This window comes from Rhipicephalus sanguineus, chromosome 9 (genome assembly GCF_013339695.2).
Source record: "Rhipicephalus sanguineus isolate Rsan-2018 chromosome 9, BIME_Rsan_1.4, whole genome shotgun sequence".
Classification (NCBI taxonomy): domain Eukaryota; kingdom Metazoa; phylum Arthropoda; class Arachnida; order Ixodida; family Ixodidae; genus Rhipicephalus; species Rhipicephalus sanguineus.
In genome coordinates, this window is record NC_051184.2 from 69,043,355 (window position 1) to 69,064,344 (window position 20,990).

Genomic DNA, 20,990 nt, shown 5'->3' on the forward strand with positions numbered 1-20,990 from the left:
GAAGTTTCGCTAGCGGATATTGTTTGACAGGAAAAAAACAGATATCGTAAATTTATTGCCATTTAGCGAAAGACAAACAGCGATTTCATTTGCACACAAAAGAGTGAAAAAAGAGATGTAGTGATGCGCGCATGTGGCAGGAAACACTGGAAAATATAACAGAAGCAATCAGAGGATTATTACCTGCAACGTATGCTGCTAAACGCAACAATAAAGGGGGTCGATTACAGAACACGGTGGTCACATTTCGATGGGAACGAAATGTAAAAGCAAATAAAAAAGTCACAGTTTCGCCGCAAGGGCGGAGCAATAAATGCGATAGCAAGAAAAGCGGCCCGTGATGGACGCGCTGCGACTACCGTGCGTCCATCACTACCCGGCAGCTACTAGACAGTTTTAATTCCACGTACGTGGGGACTTCTCATACGCAAACGTGAAAAGTACACGTACGTTATGTGCACGACATCTGAAACGCTTTTAGCTACACGTACGCGACGCGCAGTGAAAGCTACCACGTAGCTCCATCTGCTGAGAATCATGAACACTGCGGTAGCTTGTTCGAGTGCCCGCGCGAGCAGACAGCGCAAGGGCAAGGTTCTCCCTGCGCAAGAAGATGCGAGAGAGCTGGCCGACGCCTTCAAGTGCGCCCGTCTAAGGTCCCTAGATAAAACAAGTTTTCAAGGTAGCGACACCCTTCCTTTTCCTCCTCGCTTATTTGCCTGGAGCGCCCCCAAGAAGGGTCAAAGCGTGCATAAAAAAGGGAATGTTTGTGTTCAGTTATTACGGCGGATAGAAATATTTATAGCAAATGAAAAGTAAATGAGACGTAGGATAAAAGGTTACTTAGTTGAATATAAGCGGTACAACATAAGAAGAAGCGTGATGTGTGTTACCCAACTGGCAACGTTGTTATAGTTTTATATTTGACACCATTATCCATGGCGTCTCGCATCGTACGTCGTAGTTCGTCCCGGTTCGTCCAGTTCTCCGAATGTGTTTTGCTCGCGAATATGATGTGGCTGCTTCTTGCTGGATCCTGTGATCCTGACTGACCACAGGGCAGCACCTTGTTGTGACGAGCGATCATAGCCGCTTGTGCGCACACAGGCAAAAGCCGTGGCCAGACTAGAACGAACGCTTGACTAGCAGCATTGCGATGACAGTTTTTTCTGGAAAAATACATCCATTTTCGCAATCATGAGGCCAGGTAATCGTGGTGCATGTTTTATTATCTGGGTGACTACAGAAGAGACCGCGGCACCGCAATGCGGGTGCACGCAACTTAACGACAAGGGGGGTTCTACCAGTTTGGTGTCCCGAAGTGATGAACATTGCGACGATGTCGTCGCCCTACCATCAGCGGCAAGTACCAGAAACAGACTTAAAAAGCGTTGGCACAGCGTCGCGTTTGAGCCTGTTTACGCCGCGTTCAAGAGCAAGTGACTCGAACTGGTCTGGCATGAAATGTCCCTGAAAGTGCAGCCACTTCAGCTGTATTCAACTGTACGTGCATACGCACAAATATCTGTAACGAATTTCACGTACTAGACGCGCGTTAGACGCGCGTTCTGTAGCGTTTCAACAAAAGGCGACAAAACAACTCGCCTCGCAAAGGCGCGTCTACGGCGTTGCACGGAAGTCCTCGCGTCAAATGTTTTGTAGCCACACTTCACGGCGTGCCCTATTCCGGATACCACGAGGTATGTTGTAGAGGGAAAAACCGCCTTCTGTTTTGTTGCTGCAGCCGACAGCACAGTACTTGACATATTCAAAATTCACGGCGAAGCATGTTCGGCCGACTTGGCGTCAACTGGAACGCTCCTCTTCTACAGCTTGTCTTGGATACGATTTCGTCTTTCGTCGTGGCAAGAATCCGACTGGAACCATATGCACATGCGCACTCGTTTTGAACCTTTTGCTTTATAATAAATATCACCACCATCCACTAACAGCATCACGTGCAACGAATTCACCAATCACAGACGCAAATGATGGAGAAAAGGAGGGGTAGGCGCGAGAGTGAGGAGGAAGGCGCAAAGAGCAATGAGTGTCGCTACCTTGAAAACTTTTTTATCTAGGGACCTTACGCCCGTCGCGCTCCTAACGCCATCTCGCTGGTAATGAAGAAACGCTTATAAGCGCCTCCGTCTCGGAGGACTGCAAACGGTAAAGGGTGTGTATATAACGCTCGCCGTTAGCTAGCTGAGGGATGAACGCTTTATGGAGTAGTGCTTAGCGCACCGCGCTGGGCATTCAGAGGTCGCTGGTTCGGTTCCGCGCTTCGGAAGCATTTTCGTGATTTATTTTTCTTTGGGATATTGATGTATATATACATACTTATACATATACGCAGCATGACGGCGGCGACGGCAAAAATTAGCCGAGACTGTCCATATAATTGCTATCGCAATAAAAATGTCCTCTAAGCTACCTCCGATACCGATACGTAGCTAGAATTCTACAGCATACGGCGAGAACTCTTCTTCGTGCGCGCTGCTGAATTGAGCATTGTTCTAATACGTAGGTACTCTAAAGGATAATAATAATATTAACATCTGGGTTTTAAATTTAATGAGTAAGTAATTAAGTGAGTAAGTGTCGACATGATAAAAGGCATCGCTTGGACTTCCTCATTTAGTGATTATTTAAAGAAACCGCAGCTTCTGGCATGCACAAAACTATAATAATTAGGAGCGAAGCAGTTCTAGTTGGACTTTCGCTCATTACTGCAATAAGTTTGTTTATGACACTTTTTTCATGTGTTCATGAAAAACAACAGGTAATGTAACCAAGGAAGTTATAGGGACGTTAATTGCACTGCTTCAACTTTATTGCAGTAACTATGATATAAATGTGAAGAAAGTTGCTTGCCGCCGGTCACGAGCGAACCTGTCTCTTCGGATAACGCACCAGATGCTCTACCAATTGAGTTACGGCGAAGGTCGTCCTCCGCTCCACTTTATTAGGTATTGGTGAGCGTGCAAACCTGGCAGCGTTTGTCAGCGCTGCTCGTAGCAATGGCGGCGAGTGTTCCACACACGGCACCGTGGCTGTTGGTTTTGATTAATGACGTATCATTAAAGAAAGGAGCCCTTAACATTCCCTTTTTTGTTCTTTCGTGTGCTGTTTTACGCCATGCAGCGCAAGGACGGTGCTTTATTGGACTTCAGCATCTTTCAGTGATCCAGCTTCTAATATCGGCAGCCTATATGCAAATTGCTGCATAAGGTAGGATGCATGTTTAGATATGTTTAGATATAAACATGCGTTCATGTTTAGATATGTTTAGATATAAACATGCGTTCATGTTTAGATATAAAAAAAGTATTGAGAAAGCACACCGTATGTGTCTTACTTTGATCGCAGTATGGCGAATTTTTCCAGCCGCTGCGACACCTGCCACGGTCCTGTTGACACGTGCCTGTGTAGACGTCGCAGTATGCCTTCGTCTCGCAGAAGCATACTCGATGTTGTTTGCAGTCAGCTCCGTACTGGTTAGGTGGACACGCTGCAATGGTAGATGTTGTATGCGTGGTGACTTTTGGACAGTCACACATTCTAGTGATCACCTCGTACGCGATAAACTTTGATGTAAGGGGCATTACCATTTGACGGAAGGAAACGGAAAGCGCAGACTGTGTTAACTCCGGATACCAAGTCGTTGCTATAGGATCCTGAAACATGCGATCGCATCGCCTGTTCGTGTTTACGGCTAAATACAGCACTTTTCCAATATATGGTTACTTCTAATATTTGAGCATGGAGCTCATAAAAACAGGGTTGATCCCTCTTTCATAGGAATCGGTATAAAATGAAAGCGAAACGTGTCTTCACAGAAGTAGTCGATTCTTTACTTTGCACTGATCTATGAGAGCTTGTACAATGTATGTTGCTGTTTAGTAGCTAGCATAGCACATTTTGATGTGGACACACCCACGTTGACGCCTAGTAGCACATCTCCATCGCGACGACTGACTCCCGGGATCATGATTTAACCGTCATGGTATCTGAAGTTCTTAACATATACCTGGACAGAGCATATTGTGAATTCCGCGCAAAGGTGGCATCATCGAGCGCATCAGAAACATTGGTAGTCGATATGCACTTCTTCAAAGCGTCGTCAATTAAGGAGAGAAGTGTCACAATGTGCGCTCCCGAGGAATAGGGTAACCTACGCATGTGCTCTTGCGTACACTACCACGCTGCGCTTCAGCAACACAGGAGGCATAGATTCGTAGCATGAGCCGCGACCGCGAGAAGGCATTCCACGTCCCGCTGGCCTCTATCACACTCCAGCAAGGCACGACCTTCGCACACCGACACCGTTGCCTTTCTACGGTGCTTATTGCAGCAGTTTGATTATACGGTGCTATCGCGGCGATTAAACAACATTGGTGCATGTGGAAGCTGCACTACTCCGGCAGCAAGGCGTCACACGCTACCACGAAGAGAAAGGCAAAGAAAGTAACTACGTTTGAGCGACGCCTTGGTGCTAGCGCGGTCGGCACTCCTCGATGGCATCGAGACGCTCTAACCACGGCCTCCGAGATTACACGCCTGCCGGCGCGCAAGCTACCAGGCCATGCTCCAACTGCGTCGTCGCCAAATCACTCCCTATCGGTGCTCATTGGTGTCATGACACAGTACTTCACTTCGCCGCTCCCAGACGGCAGCAGCGCCCCGTTCCGCGTAGCCCCGCTAACCGAGGGCATCGTGCGAGAGACAATGTGTGTAAGAGAGAAGGCGCATTTGTGGAACTTCGTGCCTATGCGTTGCTGGGCGTAGTTAGTAGAGCGCCGTGCGCCTATAGACCTTATGCAAGATTGCTGCCATCTAGCGGCCGCCGTGCGCATTTCCGCCATGTTCAAGGCTAAGCGCACTCCGCATGTGCACACACGGAGCGTGCGTATCAACGTGTGGCGGCTGATAGGAGTGGCAATGCCGCCATATTTTCTTGTGCCGTGTTGCTCAGATTGAGTAAATTGCGATGCTAAGAAAAAAAGGTTTGCAGGAAACTAAGCTTCATGTTATTAGATTTCCTCACGGCCGACGAGAATCAGTAGATCGTTTCGTTGCTCCGGCTACTGCTTATGACTAACGCCGTGTTTACGCTCGCCGTTCTTAATATATGCGGTATGTGATAGCATCGGCACTCATGAGAGAACACTCTTTCATGTCATGCCGGAACGAGACAGTTTTCGCGCCGTGTTCTTTGAGGCACAGACAAACCTGCTTCGTGTACGAGCTTCAAAGCTGCATCGCGGCTACTCGCCCATGCCTGCGCTGCTGTTGACATTACCTTGTGTTAGATGCGAAGTATCTTATGGCGGAGTTCAATCCGGTGGTGGTGGTGGTGTGCGGCGTGACCACCCTTACTGCGCATGTGCATACCCTCTCCACTCACCCTCTCCACTTCCCCTCTCCCTCTCCATATCTCCTCCCCATCTCCCTTTCCACCCTCTCCACCTTCCCTCTCCCCTCCTCACCTCCACTTCTCCCCTCCCCTCTCCCTCTCCCCTTTCACCCTCGCCGCTTTCCCTCTCCCCTCCCCCTCTCCACTTCCCCTCTCTCCTCCCCTTTCCACTCTTCCTCTGAAACGCGCGCTAGACATGCCGAAATTCTCTCCTGCGCAACGCCGCGATGAGCACCAGCGCATGCGCGTCTCCTCCCCCTCTCTCTCCTCTCCTACGCTGCCCCCCTCTCGCACACCTGCCGACTGCGTTCCCCGCACGCCCTGTGAGAATTAACGGCCAGGCTAGAGGGAAGACAAGACGCGCGTAGCGTCCCTCTTCGCGTTCCACGACGCGAGGTCGGTAGCATGCTTAAAGAACGCCAGCGGAACGCGATCGTGCAAGTGCTCCGGCTTCGCATCGCCTCAGGGTCCCCTTTAGCGGGAAATGGTGTAATTTTATTGCATTGCGATAGCAATTACATGTTAGGCAGGTAGCTCGTGCGCGTCATTGATTCTCAGCGAACAGACCGATTGTGCTGCAGCACGTTGTTTGTAGTTTGTTTTCGATTGTGGAGTTTAACAAGGTAGCGTTTGGTGGGATGCTTTGCGCGCGTATTGCTTCACTATGCGTATTTTTCAAGCATTTCATGTGGTATCACTGCCACATTCAGACGGGTGGCCCGGATATCCTGACCGCCCCCACCCCTTACTTTTTTCTTTAATTTATACCCCCATAAGAGTACATCAGTTTCTCCCAAAAGCTGAGTCCTGTATCCACCCCTGTGTGCTAGGAAATTTTAACAGGTGCTTCAAGTGCGTGGCACTTTTCTTATGAAACTAAAAAAAAATTATTCCGGGAAATATGCTGCATTCGTCCGTGGGTGCGCTACCGCTGGTGGTTTCGCAGGCGTTCAGTCGGCGACACAAAACTGCCTTGCCACTACGGGTTGATATTGTAAGGCAGCAGTAGGCCCCGAAAGCGACGATGTGCACGTGATTTTTGCGTATTCTGTTATATATGAACGCATGTCGGAAGGATATTCAACAAAACACCAGCTGATCGGCATCTACTGCTTGGAGACACAACACTTTTCTTCTTCACTTTTCACGTGCGTGAGATGCGCAAATATCTTACATTTTATTCCTGCAGTAATTTTATACATAACATACGTCGGTGACTAAAGCTGCCAAATATATTTTTAGTGAGTGAGTGAGTGAGTGAGTGAGTGAGTGAGTGAAACAACTTTATTCGGTCCACAATAGACGCGAGTAAACTCAACGTCACCTGGTAAAAAAATAATAACAAGGACAACGCCTTTTATTTAAAATTAGATGAACAATACCTCAGCTCGACATAGGCTGTCCCTTACGAAATACGTTTTAAATTGGGTCTACAGCAATTTCTTTCCGTCATCGCTGTTCCTAGCCGTGTCGCGCGTTAACGCTTCTTCCCATCCATCCTATACTACACACATAATGTTCAGATAGTTAACAACGCTTTATTCGCTACATTTAAAACAGACAGGCCAAATTTGTAACCTAGCGCAAAGTTTCATTCTCGACGATGGCAGGCCTACATGTGACTCACGGTGCCAAACTTGTATTTCCTTCTCGCTTTGAGGCAGTTCTTTACACGTAATAACCGTCAACGTAATAAATAGGAAATGCCGGTAGCGTGTACAGGCCCCTAAAACACTCGTCTGACGTTTTTATGCCCCGATTGCCCACTATCAAAGCGGATACATGCAAGAAGTTATAGCAGCGACAGCAATACGATTTGGCCACAAGCCTCCAACATGGCGCCGAATGGGTAGCTTTGTCAAACCTCCGACAGATGGCAGCAATTTTGCATAAGGTGTATAGTCAGGGACCGAGAGGTCGGGGGTTCAATTTCCGGCAGCAGAACTTTTTCTTCTAGTTTTTAAAGACGATAGTCTTTCTTGGGGAACTTAAACGCAGAAATTTTGGTCTGTCTTTTTGTCTGTCTTTCTGTTTGTCGGCACGTCCCTCGATTCAGCCACTCGGCCAAAGTTGAACCACTTGCCCAAGGGCCAGCCATCGTGAACGGCTGACTAGGTTCATACTTGTGTACATTGTTGATCAAAAAGCAAACATTACGCATATCTGAGGCGCAACATCACTAGGTAAGTATTAGGTGGTGTGTTCCTTTAATAGAAAATACATAGATACGTAATTCTAGAGACCCTAGTTTCTTAAGCTGCGCTGAAAATGCGACTGCGCCGAAACTTGGCTTCCTCCGTGCCCTCTACACGAGCTCATTGTTGTGTTTCGGTTTCGGTTCAGTATTGCACTGTACGAGTGCCATGGGGCGCCGCTCTGGCATTCCTGCTTTACCCAGGCGACGTGAATATAAAAGAGTGTGTGGAGAGTACTCGTTGAGTGCGGACGTTTCTTCTGCTTCGGCGCTTCGCGCCAAAGCGCGTGTTCGGGCTGGCTGGCGTCCCCGCCGGTCGCGTTGGTCACCGCCGGTCTTCGCCTGCTGCTGCGCCGGGACTACCAGCCCGTAACACAGCATTCACGTTTCCCGACGTATTGCCAGTTGGCGTTCATATCTCACGCAGCGCCTCTTCTATTGTCTTTAGACGACATTTGCAGCGAAGCACGCAGATACGCGGCCAATTTTTTTTCTTTCTCAACTGTTTGTGTGCATTTTAGCAACGCCATATTCGTGACGGAAGTACTTCAGGGAAGTCTTGGTAGACACCGACATGAAACTCTTTCATGTTAAATGTTTTTAAACATGTAAGCTCAGGAAGTGTTGGTGTCTGGAGCTGGAGATTACAAATACTGGAGCTCCTATAGAAATATACGTATTGAGAGCAATAGTAGTTTTCTTTCAGCTTTTGTTTATAAGTGTAAGAAGTTTATGTTCATGTTTTTGATGTGCTGTTTGCATATTGTAACCGGAACAATTAAATGAGCAAGAACGCGTCGTCACAGCAAGTTTTCTTCATTTTTTTATTGGTTAAAGTTATGCATACTATTTACCCACTTCGCTGTAAGAACAAGTCTTACGAAGAAATGAAAGCAGCCACTTGATCTCTCACTGGTTTGTCTGCTAAATCCAGCAAAAAGAGTACATTTACTGGCTCTATAAGCAATCAAATAATTGAAAGCGGCCGGTTTGGGTGTATACCGTAACACCTCTGGACGCATTGCAGCATTCTTTTGTGATCGGTGCGGACAGCCCCGGCTTTCTTTATCTCCGAGAAATATGCACTCTGATGTGTAATAACGCGGTGGATTTGGGATACAGCACAAGCTCAGTAGTTGGACGTGCGAATGTTCGGAACATCCAACATTCGATTCGAACAGTTCACTATTCGATTCGACACACACGCACAGGTCGGCAAACTCATTCGGACTCAGATATAGGCGCGAGTCTGGGTCTGAGTGAGTCCGGGCGAGTAATATCTTGGTGAGCTTGAGTCTGAGTGAGTCCGGTTGAGAAAAAGTTTAGTGAGTCTCAGTCAGAGTGAGCTCAGTTGACAAAACTTTCGGTGAGTCTGAGTCCGAGTGAGCTCTAAGGGCAAAATATATTTCATGAGTGAGTCTGAGTGAGCTCCACATTTTTTGCCGACCTATGCTCACAGGTCACTCTTCCTATTCGAACTATTTGACCACCACAAAAAATTAATAACAAGTACTGAAACTGGCACAAAGAATTACATACCTGTGCTAAACTTTTCCATATTTGATGCTCACATAGACAAATTAGATTCACTTGCCACATCCCCTCCTACAGCACTTTTGACTATGTGGCGCCGGTATTCAAGTGTAATGGCCAGAGCACGGTATTGTGTATTAGCCCGAGCACCGTGTTGAAGTTCAGTGCCGAACTTACTCTGAGAAAAGCCACCGAAACAAATGGGGAGCCATTGGCAAATTAAGAAGATAGGACTAAAATGCAGAAACCCAGCATTATTTTCGACTATCCTGCGGCGACGAATTAGCGCGCAGAAGGTGAATTCTTGGAATCGCGAGAGAACAAAGCGGACAGGAAAGCGATGGCTCGAAAACTGTGTTGTTCTCGCTATGGAACGCTAGCCCGCGGTGGTGCGTGAATGTGGCTCTTGCAAGGAACACCGTGTCGATCTGTGGTCGTTGCTCCTCCCATTTGGGGAAATAAGCTTAGAGGGTAAAACTCAACACAAAATGTTAGAACATCAGCACTATTGTGTCTAGTGAGGGGCTGTTTTCGTTGACTGGAGCAGTGGTGACAGCAACTATGGTGTCACTATTTCCCGAACATGCTAAGCAGCTATCCGTCCTTCATTACAACATTAAATAACTGCAAACGCGCTACTTTGAAGCAGTAGTGTTGTACAATGCATGAATTGCCTGTATAATATTTTCTGTGCAACAAAGCTACTCTGTTATATCAGGTTGGCGAAAAAGAAATATTTGCGAAACTCAGTAGCTGAAGTATCCTTGCTCGAATATGTTCGAAAAAAGACCTATTCCATTCTCATTTCGTTTTCTTTATGCGAATTCGCTTCAAAGCTGAAAATTGGATAATCGCACATCCCTAATATGAAGTAATCTGGAGCGCGTGCGCGTACTTCATCATTGCATGGGTACTCACTCTGGTTGCAGAAAGGGCCATGGAAGCCTGTCCCGCATGAGCAGCCGTAGGGGTCTGGCAGACACATGAGTATTCCCCTGCAAGTCTTGTCGTTCCCGTCCCGATTCGTCTCCGAACAACGGCGTGTACAGTACCTCCCAAAATAGTCGTCACCACAGGCTGAAGTGATCGGCAGAGAAAGAGACATGGAGAGACACTGTTACCACAACAAAGCAATCACAACGAGCTACAAACTGTACAGCCAAATGTCGACAGGAATGTTCGCTTCTCATGTGCGAGTAGCTGTATTCAGCTAAGCGTCAGCTTATTAACGCGAAAGCCTTATATGCTTCATGAAACACGATAATTGTCCGTCGGTGGCGTCAACTCGAGTGATTGCGAAAGACAATGATCACCTTATGACGTAACGTTATGACGCCATCATGAAGTCACTGATCACAAAAACTGGTGACGTCATCATGACGTGACGTCAATTGATGACGTCACCACATCACATCGTCGCGTTGCCCTTCCTCCGCGATTGATGAGCCGTTCACAGAGTCAATACAAAACGAGGTGTGGTGCACAAAGCTTGCAATGCTTCCGATACTGACGGTAGTGCAACCCGCTCTCGGTTGGTTAATCAGTAAGGAGGTCTGATCCACAAAGAGGTGTAAGGGCTCGTGTGGTAGGCCGGAGGTTTTTTTTTTTTTTTTCTTGTAGCATCTCTCCATGGGCATATTCGGGAAAATGCTGAAGGAGGTGCGCCATACTTTGTGGCTAGGTCGTCAAATTTGCTGTGATAAGGTACGGCATTGTTTTAAGCACGAAACCTTACTCGTATAGTACAACATTGCAAGCAGCGGTGTGGCTTGCCGTTACCTTCATATTGTACAGTGTTTCAGAGAGCTGTGTGAATTGCTTCAATTTAAATGAAAGCACGGGACGACGTTCTTGAATATTGAGGCTTCAAGTTGTGAGCATTAGGAGAATAAAAAAGAAATGTCGCGATAGGCAACTCGTCAGTAAGTACACTTGTGTTTGCCAGAGCGGCAACTTGGTTCGCAATTACAGCACCGGTAACGACAACTCTCTTTGCCAGGAAGATGACATAGCGATATTGCTGGCTGAATTACCATCAGCTAACCACATGCGACAAAAAAGTTCCCCCAAGTATTTTGAATTTGGTGAGCTGTGTTCCACACCCGTCCCGATAAACCAGCAAGCAAAAGAATAAAGCCGTGTACTCACTGTTATTGCAAGTCTCTCCCATGAAACCAGGTGGGCAGATGCACTGTCCTGTGATGTCGTGGCAGACGCCACCATTTTCGCATTTCGGGCACACGAAATTGCAATTGGGACCGTAGATTTGGTCAGGGCAGCCTGCGAAAGAATATGACCTTGGGCAATCGATTTATCCTCAAGTTTACAACGCCACTAATTTCTGTCGTGTTTCTGTATCATGCAAGAAACAGGAGCTAATGGCACGTGATCTGCTCTAACCACGTAAGCCTCAACCCATAGCCCACAGCAAGAAAAATCTTCCTCACACGTTGAACTTTGTCTCTTACTGTCCCTCGTTACTAAATCGCTTATAGTGCTTGTTTCTTTAACGGCGCAAACGTTCCTTGTTGCTGATCATTGAATCCCGATCACTTACCATGTCTGTGTAACGTTCAACGCTTCGAAGCAGCGTTCGGATTTTATTTTAAGGCGATAACGTTAAAAAGCTCGAGAAATTCTGGTGTCGGCTTCGGAAGTCATTGGCTGTGAACGAAAAATTATCATCCTCTCCGTCTGCGTAAAATCGAGAAAGGTGCAAATGAAATAAACAATAAAGAAAAAGTTTGGTTGTGCTGAGAATCAAAGCCAGGACGGTCTGCGTGGCAAGCACGTGTTCTTCCACGGAGCAACGCTATTGCTCTTTTTTCTTTATTGCAGTGAAGGAAACCGTCGCACTTAGATTAAAATTACAAAACTTAATAATCAGGCGTACTTAAACACAAATAAAACACAGGAAACCGTCTAGACCGCAACTAGAATGTTCATATATCTTACATATAACGTTTATATATAACACGTGTCTCGCTAGACGAATAGTTATCGAAATAGTGATTAGGAAAAAAATTACTACAGGTATCATATTTAAATACGCATGCTTGCAGATTTCTGCGCTTTTAATGTCATCGTCGCTTTATTTTAGTTCGGAATCTCTCGCAATGCCTCACATTTGTGGTCGTTTTTTATTTATTTATTTATTTATTTATTTATTTATTTATTTATTTATTTATTTATTTATTTATTTATTTAGAAATACTGCCAATCGCGTATGAGATCAAGGAAAGGAAAGTGGGGTTACAGAAACAGTAACGATAAGAAAATTAAGTCAATAACAATTGTTCACAAAGTAACATAAAGTGATACCTTGAATAGTAATACATAGAAACAGCAACAGATTTCAGTAGGTAGTACAATACGCAATAAATACACAAATACAAGGATAAGTTAAATACGCGTTATACGTTATAAGGGCTATTCCAGTAGAAACGTAAGAGTAAAGCAGAACAAACTCGTGGATAAATTGTTGTGGTCACAAAATACGTAAGGTGATAACGTAACTCAACCGTGCTATGTTAGTAAAGCTTCCTCGATTGTCGTTGAGAACCTGTCTAGCGAGGAGTGTTAGCAGTTGATTGGTCAAGTTCATTCCAGACTGTTATCGCTCTCGGGAAGTAACAGTATTTAAAGCAGTTAGATTAGTGTGTACATTCAGTTAGCGTCAAGGAGCGTTGTTACATGTAGGTCTTGCTGCGTTTATCAAAATATATGTAGTAGTGTCAATTTTTAGCTGGTTGTGTAGGAGTTGCATGAATTTCAATGTCGCTACTTCGGCTCTAATTTGAGGGTTAAGAAGGCCAGCGCGTTTTAGTAAATCCGTAGGCGAGTCTGAAAGTTTATATTTGTTATATACAAACTCGATGGCCTTTCTTTGGATCCTTTCTAGTTTATCAATGTTATGTTTAGTGCACAGAAACCATGCAATGTTAGCATATTCGAGAACTGTTCGGATAAAAGTTTTGTATGCCAAAAGCTTGATGTCGGATGGCGCAAGACCGAGGTGTCTTCTGAGAAAAAAGAGATTTTATAAGGCAATTGATGTAATGATGTTAATGTGGCAGTCCCATCTAAGATCGTGTGTAAGTAAAAACCAAGAAATTTGTGTTCTTGAACTCAAGCTAGTTGCGACGTATGCGAACTCAGACATGTGTCTTCTTGCAGCTTATCAACAACAGTGAAATTGTCGATGATGGTGGCCTGTCTGCTCAATGACAATGCCACCTAGTGTAGGCTGCCACACTGCGGAAGCCTTGTTAGTTATCATGTTTTTCATCAGCTAGAAGTTATTTGTTCACAGGCAAGTGTTCGAAGCAGGTTGAATAAACAAGGCATCGTAGAATACAGTGTCGTGTCTACTATTTGTAAACGTAAGAATGCGCCGTGTTTTCTTTAAATCAGAGGAGTCAAAACTATAAGCCCATGCGTTCGATATTGCTGACATGTAGCACTGTCAAAGGGCAGAAAATGAATAACTAAATGAAGCCTCGTGAAAATACATTATTTACCACAAGTAACGCTGCAGAGAGCGGAGTAAAAAGCTTTCTTCCATTCACAAAAAAAAATAACCGAGACAAAACTGTTTTTAAATTACATTTATTAATGTAAGAATACACTGGGAGTATAATAAAAATCAAACTTCGGTTGTTTAACTTGCTTCATTCAAAAATATTCTTTTACTTCAATTTTTAAGTTAATGTTTTGGTGCAATTTTTAGGAAATGAGTGGAGAAACTATTTCTTAAGTCAGCCTCTGCTGCCAGCCATCATGCGCTTACATAATTTTGAAGTACTGTTAAATATTCCTCAAAACAGAAAATCTCGCTGACATATCCCACTAAGACGACGTACCGTTTACGCTTGTTAGCAAGCGTTCTGTGAGCGTCAAAAATATGTTTACGAGTCATTTATAGGTGGTATGTAAAAAAACCGTCATTTTTCACACAGGCCTCTGTTATTTCCTTTTCATTTCGTTGTATTGTTTTTCAACATGTTGCATGTCAAGGGACGGTACGGCTAAAAGCAGATTAACTGGCTGGCAATGTTCCTACCACCCAATCACTGTGAAACAGGGTTGTGAACATCATTAAGAAATTATACAGTAAAACTTAAAAGCACAGAACGGGGAAAGAGACTTCTCCTGGTCCTCGTATATTTTTTGCAAACATACGTGGACCTTTCATCATATAGCGGAAGCCCAGACCAGTTCACAGAATATTATCGTAAAGTAGCATAATATAATATGCACAGTGCAGGCGAGGTCACCCTCCTGTCTGCAGAGTTCACCATCGTCCGGACCACCAATGGTCACGGGCCACTCAGAAGAATGTCTAATGCAGAATAACTTCGAACGTTTTAGCATGGAGGCTGCTGCTTTAAGTTAACGTCAAATCGGGCCTTCCGCCACACTAAGGACTCCATTTTCCGCACTCGCAAATGTGCTTATGCAGCACTGCGTAGTTTGGGCGCCGCAATCGAGTGAGCACCGCTTGGAATAGCCTCGAAACAATTCACGTTTTTTCAGTGAAAAAAAAAAAAAAAGGTCAGCAAGGCTGACCGCTTTCTCACAATTCCGCGCTGGATTGCAGCGTGAACAGAAGACACAGACAAGGTAATGTGTAAAATCGAGCGTTACCATGTTGTCCTCTTCCTTGTTCATGTGTCGTTTGTGCACGAGCAGTAACCCACTCAACCAACTTTCATTTCTACTTTCTTTCTAACAATGTTCATGCAATGGACCATTCAAACGACCAAACGGCCAAACGGCATCACAGTGATCTGTATACTTACTGCGCACGATAACTCTGAAGACTGCTCTGTTTTTTCCTGGTGCCCCTGTGTTCATTCCATTCGCGACATACACTCCGTTGTGTTCCAAGCGGGCTCTCGGTGCCGTCCACAGGGTGGAATCTCCGCCTCTACTTGAAAGTCGCTCAGTGGCGTGTCCTGACGCGTTAACCCTTGCCCAAGAAGACACTCGGCTATCTCCGTCGTCACCAGGCACCTTCATGACTTGAAGGGTCGCCGTTTCGTTTAGGCTGACCGTCACAGTGTAGTTCATAGGCAGAAAATGTGGTCCCACTGGGAAAGCAAGAAAGAGACCAGTAATTATAGGAGTCGATACACTTATGTATTATGTATGATGAGTGTCAGAGCAGTAAACAATAGGTTCGTGATCACAATGAAGCTGGTCCAAATATAGATACAGCGGTGATGTATACAGACAATATAAATGTAACTATTGTAAAGCGAACTGACACACACACACACACACACACACACACACACACACACACACACACACACACACACACACACACACACACACACACACACACACACATATATATATATATATATATATATATATATATATATATATATATATATATATATATATATATATATATATATATATATATATATATATATGGGTCATTCCGTGACAAGTGGCCCAGACGTGGTGCTCGCACATCGCAGATTTTGCTGATAACATTTGTGCCTTTTTCCTGTGCCACATAGAGTATTGTGGCAAAACATTCTTGCTCGAAAAAAATTTTGACGATCACGGCGCCCCTTCGAATTTCGCTTGTATTTGTTAAACCGGGCCTTATAGAAAAATGTGTATAAAATCCATTTTTTGTGCGTTGAGCTTCGAAACCACGCTTTCGCCATCGCAGAGGTTCTGTTTAGTTGTCCTATTCTTTAATTTCGAAAACTTTGTGTTTCACTACCAGCTACGTGTCTTCAAAAACTACGAAAATCTTCAAAGCTCGTGATTTTTTCTTGAGCTATCTGGAACTCTCCCTAACCAATATAAATAATAGTATGATTTTCAGGAACGTGTATTTTAGTACAAAAATGTTTAGGGGTAAAATAGACTTCAAATCTTCCCGAAAAAAATTGTGAAATTAGAGAAAATATGTGATTTGTCGCATGTTTGACCGTATTTTTCATACTGATGCGGTTCAAGTAAAAATCCTCGTCATGCGGCGTTTGATAGTAGACTACATCGTTAAGTAGTGAAGAAAGTCTAATCAAATCATTTTTGTTTAAAGGAAGAAAATAATTTTTGAATTTGGCCCTCCGAACGCGTCCTGCGTTTCTTTTTGTTGGTGCTTCGCCGCAAAGCACGTGGTCGCCCTTGCAGCTGACACTCGTCACAGGCAGAGGCAAGATGCGAGATGTATGTCAGTTACACTTGAGTGGTCGAAAGTCTTCTCGCGTTGATGTCAGGGCGACGAGTAATGAATTCGCGTTACATTGGGAGCTTGCTTGGCGGGCCCAATGGGAAGTATGGACGCCCGAGAGCAGCCTATGGCGCCGTTTCCACAATGTGCTAGAGGGCCGTCTGCACAATTACCATGCGCATGCTGAATGAAATAATGCACATTGTATACACTTGTTTGTCTTGGTATACGTGGAAAGCAAAGAGAAGAAATCATGGCTCGAGCAGCAATCGAACTTAGGCATTCGGCATGGCAGTCAACTATTCTACCACAGAGACACGACAAACGACAAAGCTTCAAACTGCTTTGGAAAAAACGCCAGGCCTGCGCTGAAACCGCAGCACAGACACAGCGAAAGCTGGAAGAGCGGCGTTTCTAGAGCCCGTTGTAAGGTCTCTTGGGGCTACAATACAAGTACACTAGAAAGGTACCCACTACGCCATAAATAACAATTTTTGTGAAGTTGGGAAGCACCTACTAAGCCATTATTCGTCATTCTGCGAAGAAGCGAGGCACCAGCTACACGTCTGTAAGGCAATATGTGCACTTTGTTGACGCGACGACTGATGACGATGAAGAATTATGGCTCCGCCCTTTGTAATGGGTTGGAAGCTTTAAACAGCCCACCAGTTATGTAATTTGCATTGGGTGACGCCCGGTCGCTATTTCCCTCACCCATCATGCTATATAACATACGTTATAACATAATACCGACGTCTCTGTTCTCACGTAAGTGCCGACGTTACATTGAGCCATGAGCTGCCCTTTTACACGTCATTGTACTCAGCGTTTCTGGTAAGCCCACAGTATGCGCACAACTACTCAATTTCCACGAAGACGTCGAGCCACCTCGTACTGATTGACTCAACGCAAAATCCCTGGCATTGGCTGCTGCACGCTGAGTGCTTTGCTCTAACTTGATTCTCACAATGCGTGGAACCTGTCGGATTTCATTTGTGCTCACTTCGCTTTGTTGTCTTTTTGTTTGTATTCTTACCCACGTTCCTCAGTAATGCCCTTTTCCGTGAGGGTAAATAAATAAATAAATAAATAAAAGAACAGGAGATATAAAAGCTGTCATTATGGAGTGAATAAGCTGTCCTTGCTGAGAGAGAGAGAGAAAGAGAGAACAACCTTATGAAAATGCCTGCGGAGACGATGAGGCTCCCTCCACGCAGGGACGAGACTAACGTAATGTCCTTACTGAGGCGACAAAATGTATTGACTCTTTACAGTGACTACGCAGGATTTTTTAGCCTGTAAAAAAATAACATTCGATGCCCGCTGATGGAGTTGTAGCATCTGTTCAGTTTGCAAAACCTCTGTTTCGAAGATGCTCCTGACGTCCCATCTTGGATGTTGGCATGAAATTTACGAAAGCAACCGATATGCTGCTTTCGCTAGTTCTCTTCAAATCCGGCTTTTGTAATTGCCTGGATTCTTTGATCATTAGATAATTAAAAATGACCGTAAAATTGAAACAAGCACACCTGTATTTTACGCCTCCCCACTGATACATTCTCTCTCGACAGGGGACCGTCACTATAGAAGGGTGGCTCTGAAGGAATGCTTACCGTTTCTGTCGTAGTACATGGCTGGTGAACCAACGTAGGAGAGTGTCGTATCTTGCAGTCGGCACCAAAATACATTTGTTCTTGAGTGGGGGAAAGACTTACTCGGAAATCGCAATCTGTAAGCTTGGAGATTTAAAGTAAACAAAAAAAAACACGTGAGATAGGAAGCGCTTGAATGCTATAATAAAACAAATTTGTGTCGAGCATTAGATTGTTTGCATATTTTTTATACTCAAGACTTGATAAGTAGAAATACAGATAAACCGTGTTATTTCAAACCCGTCTGAGCGGTTCCTAATACAGCAAGATACTTTTACTAGCCATAGAAATTAAGGATTAACTTTCATCTTCATGGTAGTCTCGCTGAAAAAAAAACTCGTTTATTACTTGAAACACGAACCTTTTTTGACTGGATTTGGACGAAGGGTCAAGTTTCTAAATAGAACTTCTTTGATTGCATAGTCGAAGTATATGGCACTATCTTCGGGACCATGACACTCTAGCTGCGACATGCTTCTGCCGTCGTATATGAAATTTCTATGGAGTGCCGTGACGTCCAGTACATCCTCTGGAAGCAAATGAAGTGCATACATAGATATATCAGACAAATATGGCACTACACTAAGTTTTGATATTGAAAGAAGTACACCGCGTGCATGTACTCCCGAAGAGAGCTGCCGTTAATAAGGTCTCGGTATTTAACAGGAATGCTGAGCTTCATCTAAATACATATTTACGTAGTAACTGCACTAAAATTTCTAGGTTATTTTGTATCACTCACAACCATGAAAACATATGGAAGAATATGGTGTATGGTGATGACATACAAGAGAAAAAAAAGTCACAGTTTCATCGCAACGGCGAATCAATGAATGCGATAGCAGCAAACTAGAATGTAACACAAAGAACGGAAAGCAGCTCGAAATTTCCTGCGCGTCGCTCAAGCGCAAAGGACGCATGAAAAGAACGCACACAGGACGAGGGCGCACTATCAAGTGTCACAGTTGTTACTTATTTCTGTTTGAACAGCGGGCTCGTTTCGCAAACGCGGCCGCTGCAGCGAGCGAAGTGATCTTTGTACGCTCTGTAACTTCAACGCGGACATCGCTGTGAAAGCACAAGACACACAACTCCCCCCCTACTCCCTCCAAGAGACAAGCGCGCATGCAGGCGACCACGCCCTGTAGGGCGAAGTGCACGGAGGCGCGCACGCTACGCTACGAGCGGGACGATGACCTTTAAAGCGCTGCTCTCGCTGGTGAGCAAGAAAGCAAGCTGAAGTAAATGGTGTATATAAATAGCTCGCCATTAGCATGCTGAAAGATGATACTCTTCGTGCCTTCGCCGTCTAACGCCGCGCGCTGCGGAGCGAGAGGTCGGACGTTCGATATATATATATATATATATATATATATATATATATATATATATATATACGTAAGGGACATGACGGCAACGCCGACGGAAACAAACAGCCGAGAGTGTCCTATCGCAACAAAAAGAAACAGTAGAATTCTCATATACGCTGTTCACTTACTGGTGGTACGGACATAACTGTGACTGGCCTACCTCGGCAACTGAGCTTAGGTAGTTAATAAAGCAGGTCAAATTGACACTTGAAGCAATCACGCCAAGCTTGTAATAGTTTAAAACGCTTTGGAGCGAGTAGCAGAGGGGAGGACGAAATAGAGCGGACGAGAAGCGCAGTGGAGAATTAATAAAAGTGGTAGCTAAAAGAGCGGGACTAGGATAAAGGAGAAAGGTCTAGCAGAAGCATGAGGAAGAAAGCGGAGAAGGAGAGTACAGCGAAAAGGGGAGAAAGAAGAGCGTAGTGCCGCACGAGATGTGATTCACGCTAACGTCGGCTTCGGACCCACTGCCCATGCGCTGCATCGCTTATGCCGGCGCCGCTGGAGAATGCCATCCATGCTTGTCACACTTTTCCCGTTGGCGCACTTTCTGTCTCGACAAGCAGCGATGCAATTGGCGAAAGTGTATTGTCTGCCGCTGCTGCTAAACGAGGCGCTTGAGCGGCTGCTAAGCTCCGACGAGGTCATGATTCTGCCGCGCAAATGTTTCTCATCTCGCTAAAGTTTCCGCGATTGTCGGTGACTCTTAGAGCGAAAACTCAACTCTACGTCTGCGAAGGTCGTTTATCGTGTCGCAATGTCCTTGAGCCACCGGAGCGCGACTCTGGCATCTGTGACGTCATGTCAGCCGATCCGCTGCGGAATGGCGTCGCAGCTGCGTTCACTCAGAACTTCGTCGCTGCGATACCGCATGTCTACGTGAAGGTCAGAAGTCTGCTTTGCAGGCGCTTGGTCGCTCAGTTTCGTCGTGAGCCGCTACGGTGGTCTAGTGGTTATGGCGTCCGACTGCTGGCCCGCAGGTCGCCGGATCGAATCCCGGCTGCGGCGGCCGCATTTTCGATGGAGGCTAAAATGCCTGAGGCCCGCGTACTTCTATTTAGGTGCACGTTGAAGAGCCCCAGGTAGTTGAAATTTGCGTAGCCCTCGCCTACGGCGCCCTTCATAACCATATTGTAGTTTTGGGATGCTAAGCCCTACTAAATATTGTTATTAGCGCCGCATGGATAGCGCGCCGGCTGTTCCGTAAGTGCGGGCGCCTCAGCGCAAGCGACAGGCTGAATCCAACCGTCCAACTGATGTAGCCACACGGCAGGCTGCGAAATCTCAAGCAAATGCGAAATTGCTAGCTGAAACACCCCAGCAAAAAGAGGCCAGGCAAAGAAGCTTAGCAAGTGCGGAAGCGTGCAGAGATCGAACCTGCTGCAGCTGCCGCCTATGTGCACAGTCTTTGCAAAACTAAACCAGACATACGTTTCGCTCGCGACAACTAAATGCGGAATGGTGAAACCTCGGCGATTTAATTCAAGAAGAAATGATCGTATTTCTCTGTTCGCCACAACAGAGAAGAACAACGAGATATGTTTTAGTACTAGACCAGAGTTCACTATCTCACGCGGGCATCTTAGCGTTTCCTATAATGCGAGAGGGAGAGCGGTAGCTTATTCGA

The 20,990-nt window shown here is 45.4% G+C and overlaps 1 protein-coding gene across 1 annotated transcript in view; it reads right to left on the minus strand.

The window, feature by feature from the left end:
• LOC119405297 (receptor-type tyrosine-protein phosphatase kappa) overlaps positions 1-20,990 on the minus strand; it is a 227,174-nt gene that overhangs the window by 159,746 nt on the left and 46,438 nt on the right. Inside the window, exons 6-11 of the mRNA XM_049419250.1 lie at positions 18,355-18,522; positions 17,955-18,077; positions 14,942-15,232; positions 11,289-11,420; positions 10,059-10,217; positions 3,356-3,508 (exon numbers count right to left, since the gene is read on the minus strand). Coding sequence (XP_049275207.1) covers positions 3,356-3,508; positions 10,059-10,217; positions 11,289-11,420; positions 14,942-15,232; positions 17,955-18,077; positions 18,355-18,522 — 1,026 coding nt within the window. The remainder of the gene's footprint in view (positions 1-3,355; positions 3,509-10,058; positions 10,218-11,288; positions 11,421-14,941; positions 15,233-17,954; positions 18,078-18,354; positions 18,523-20,990) is intronic.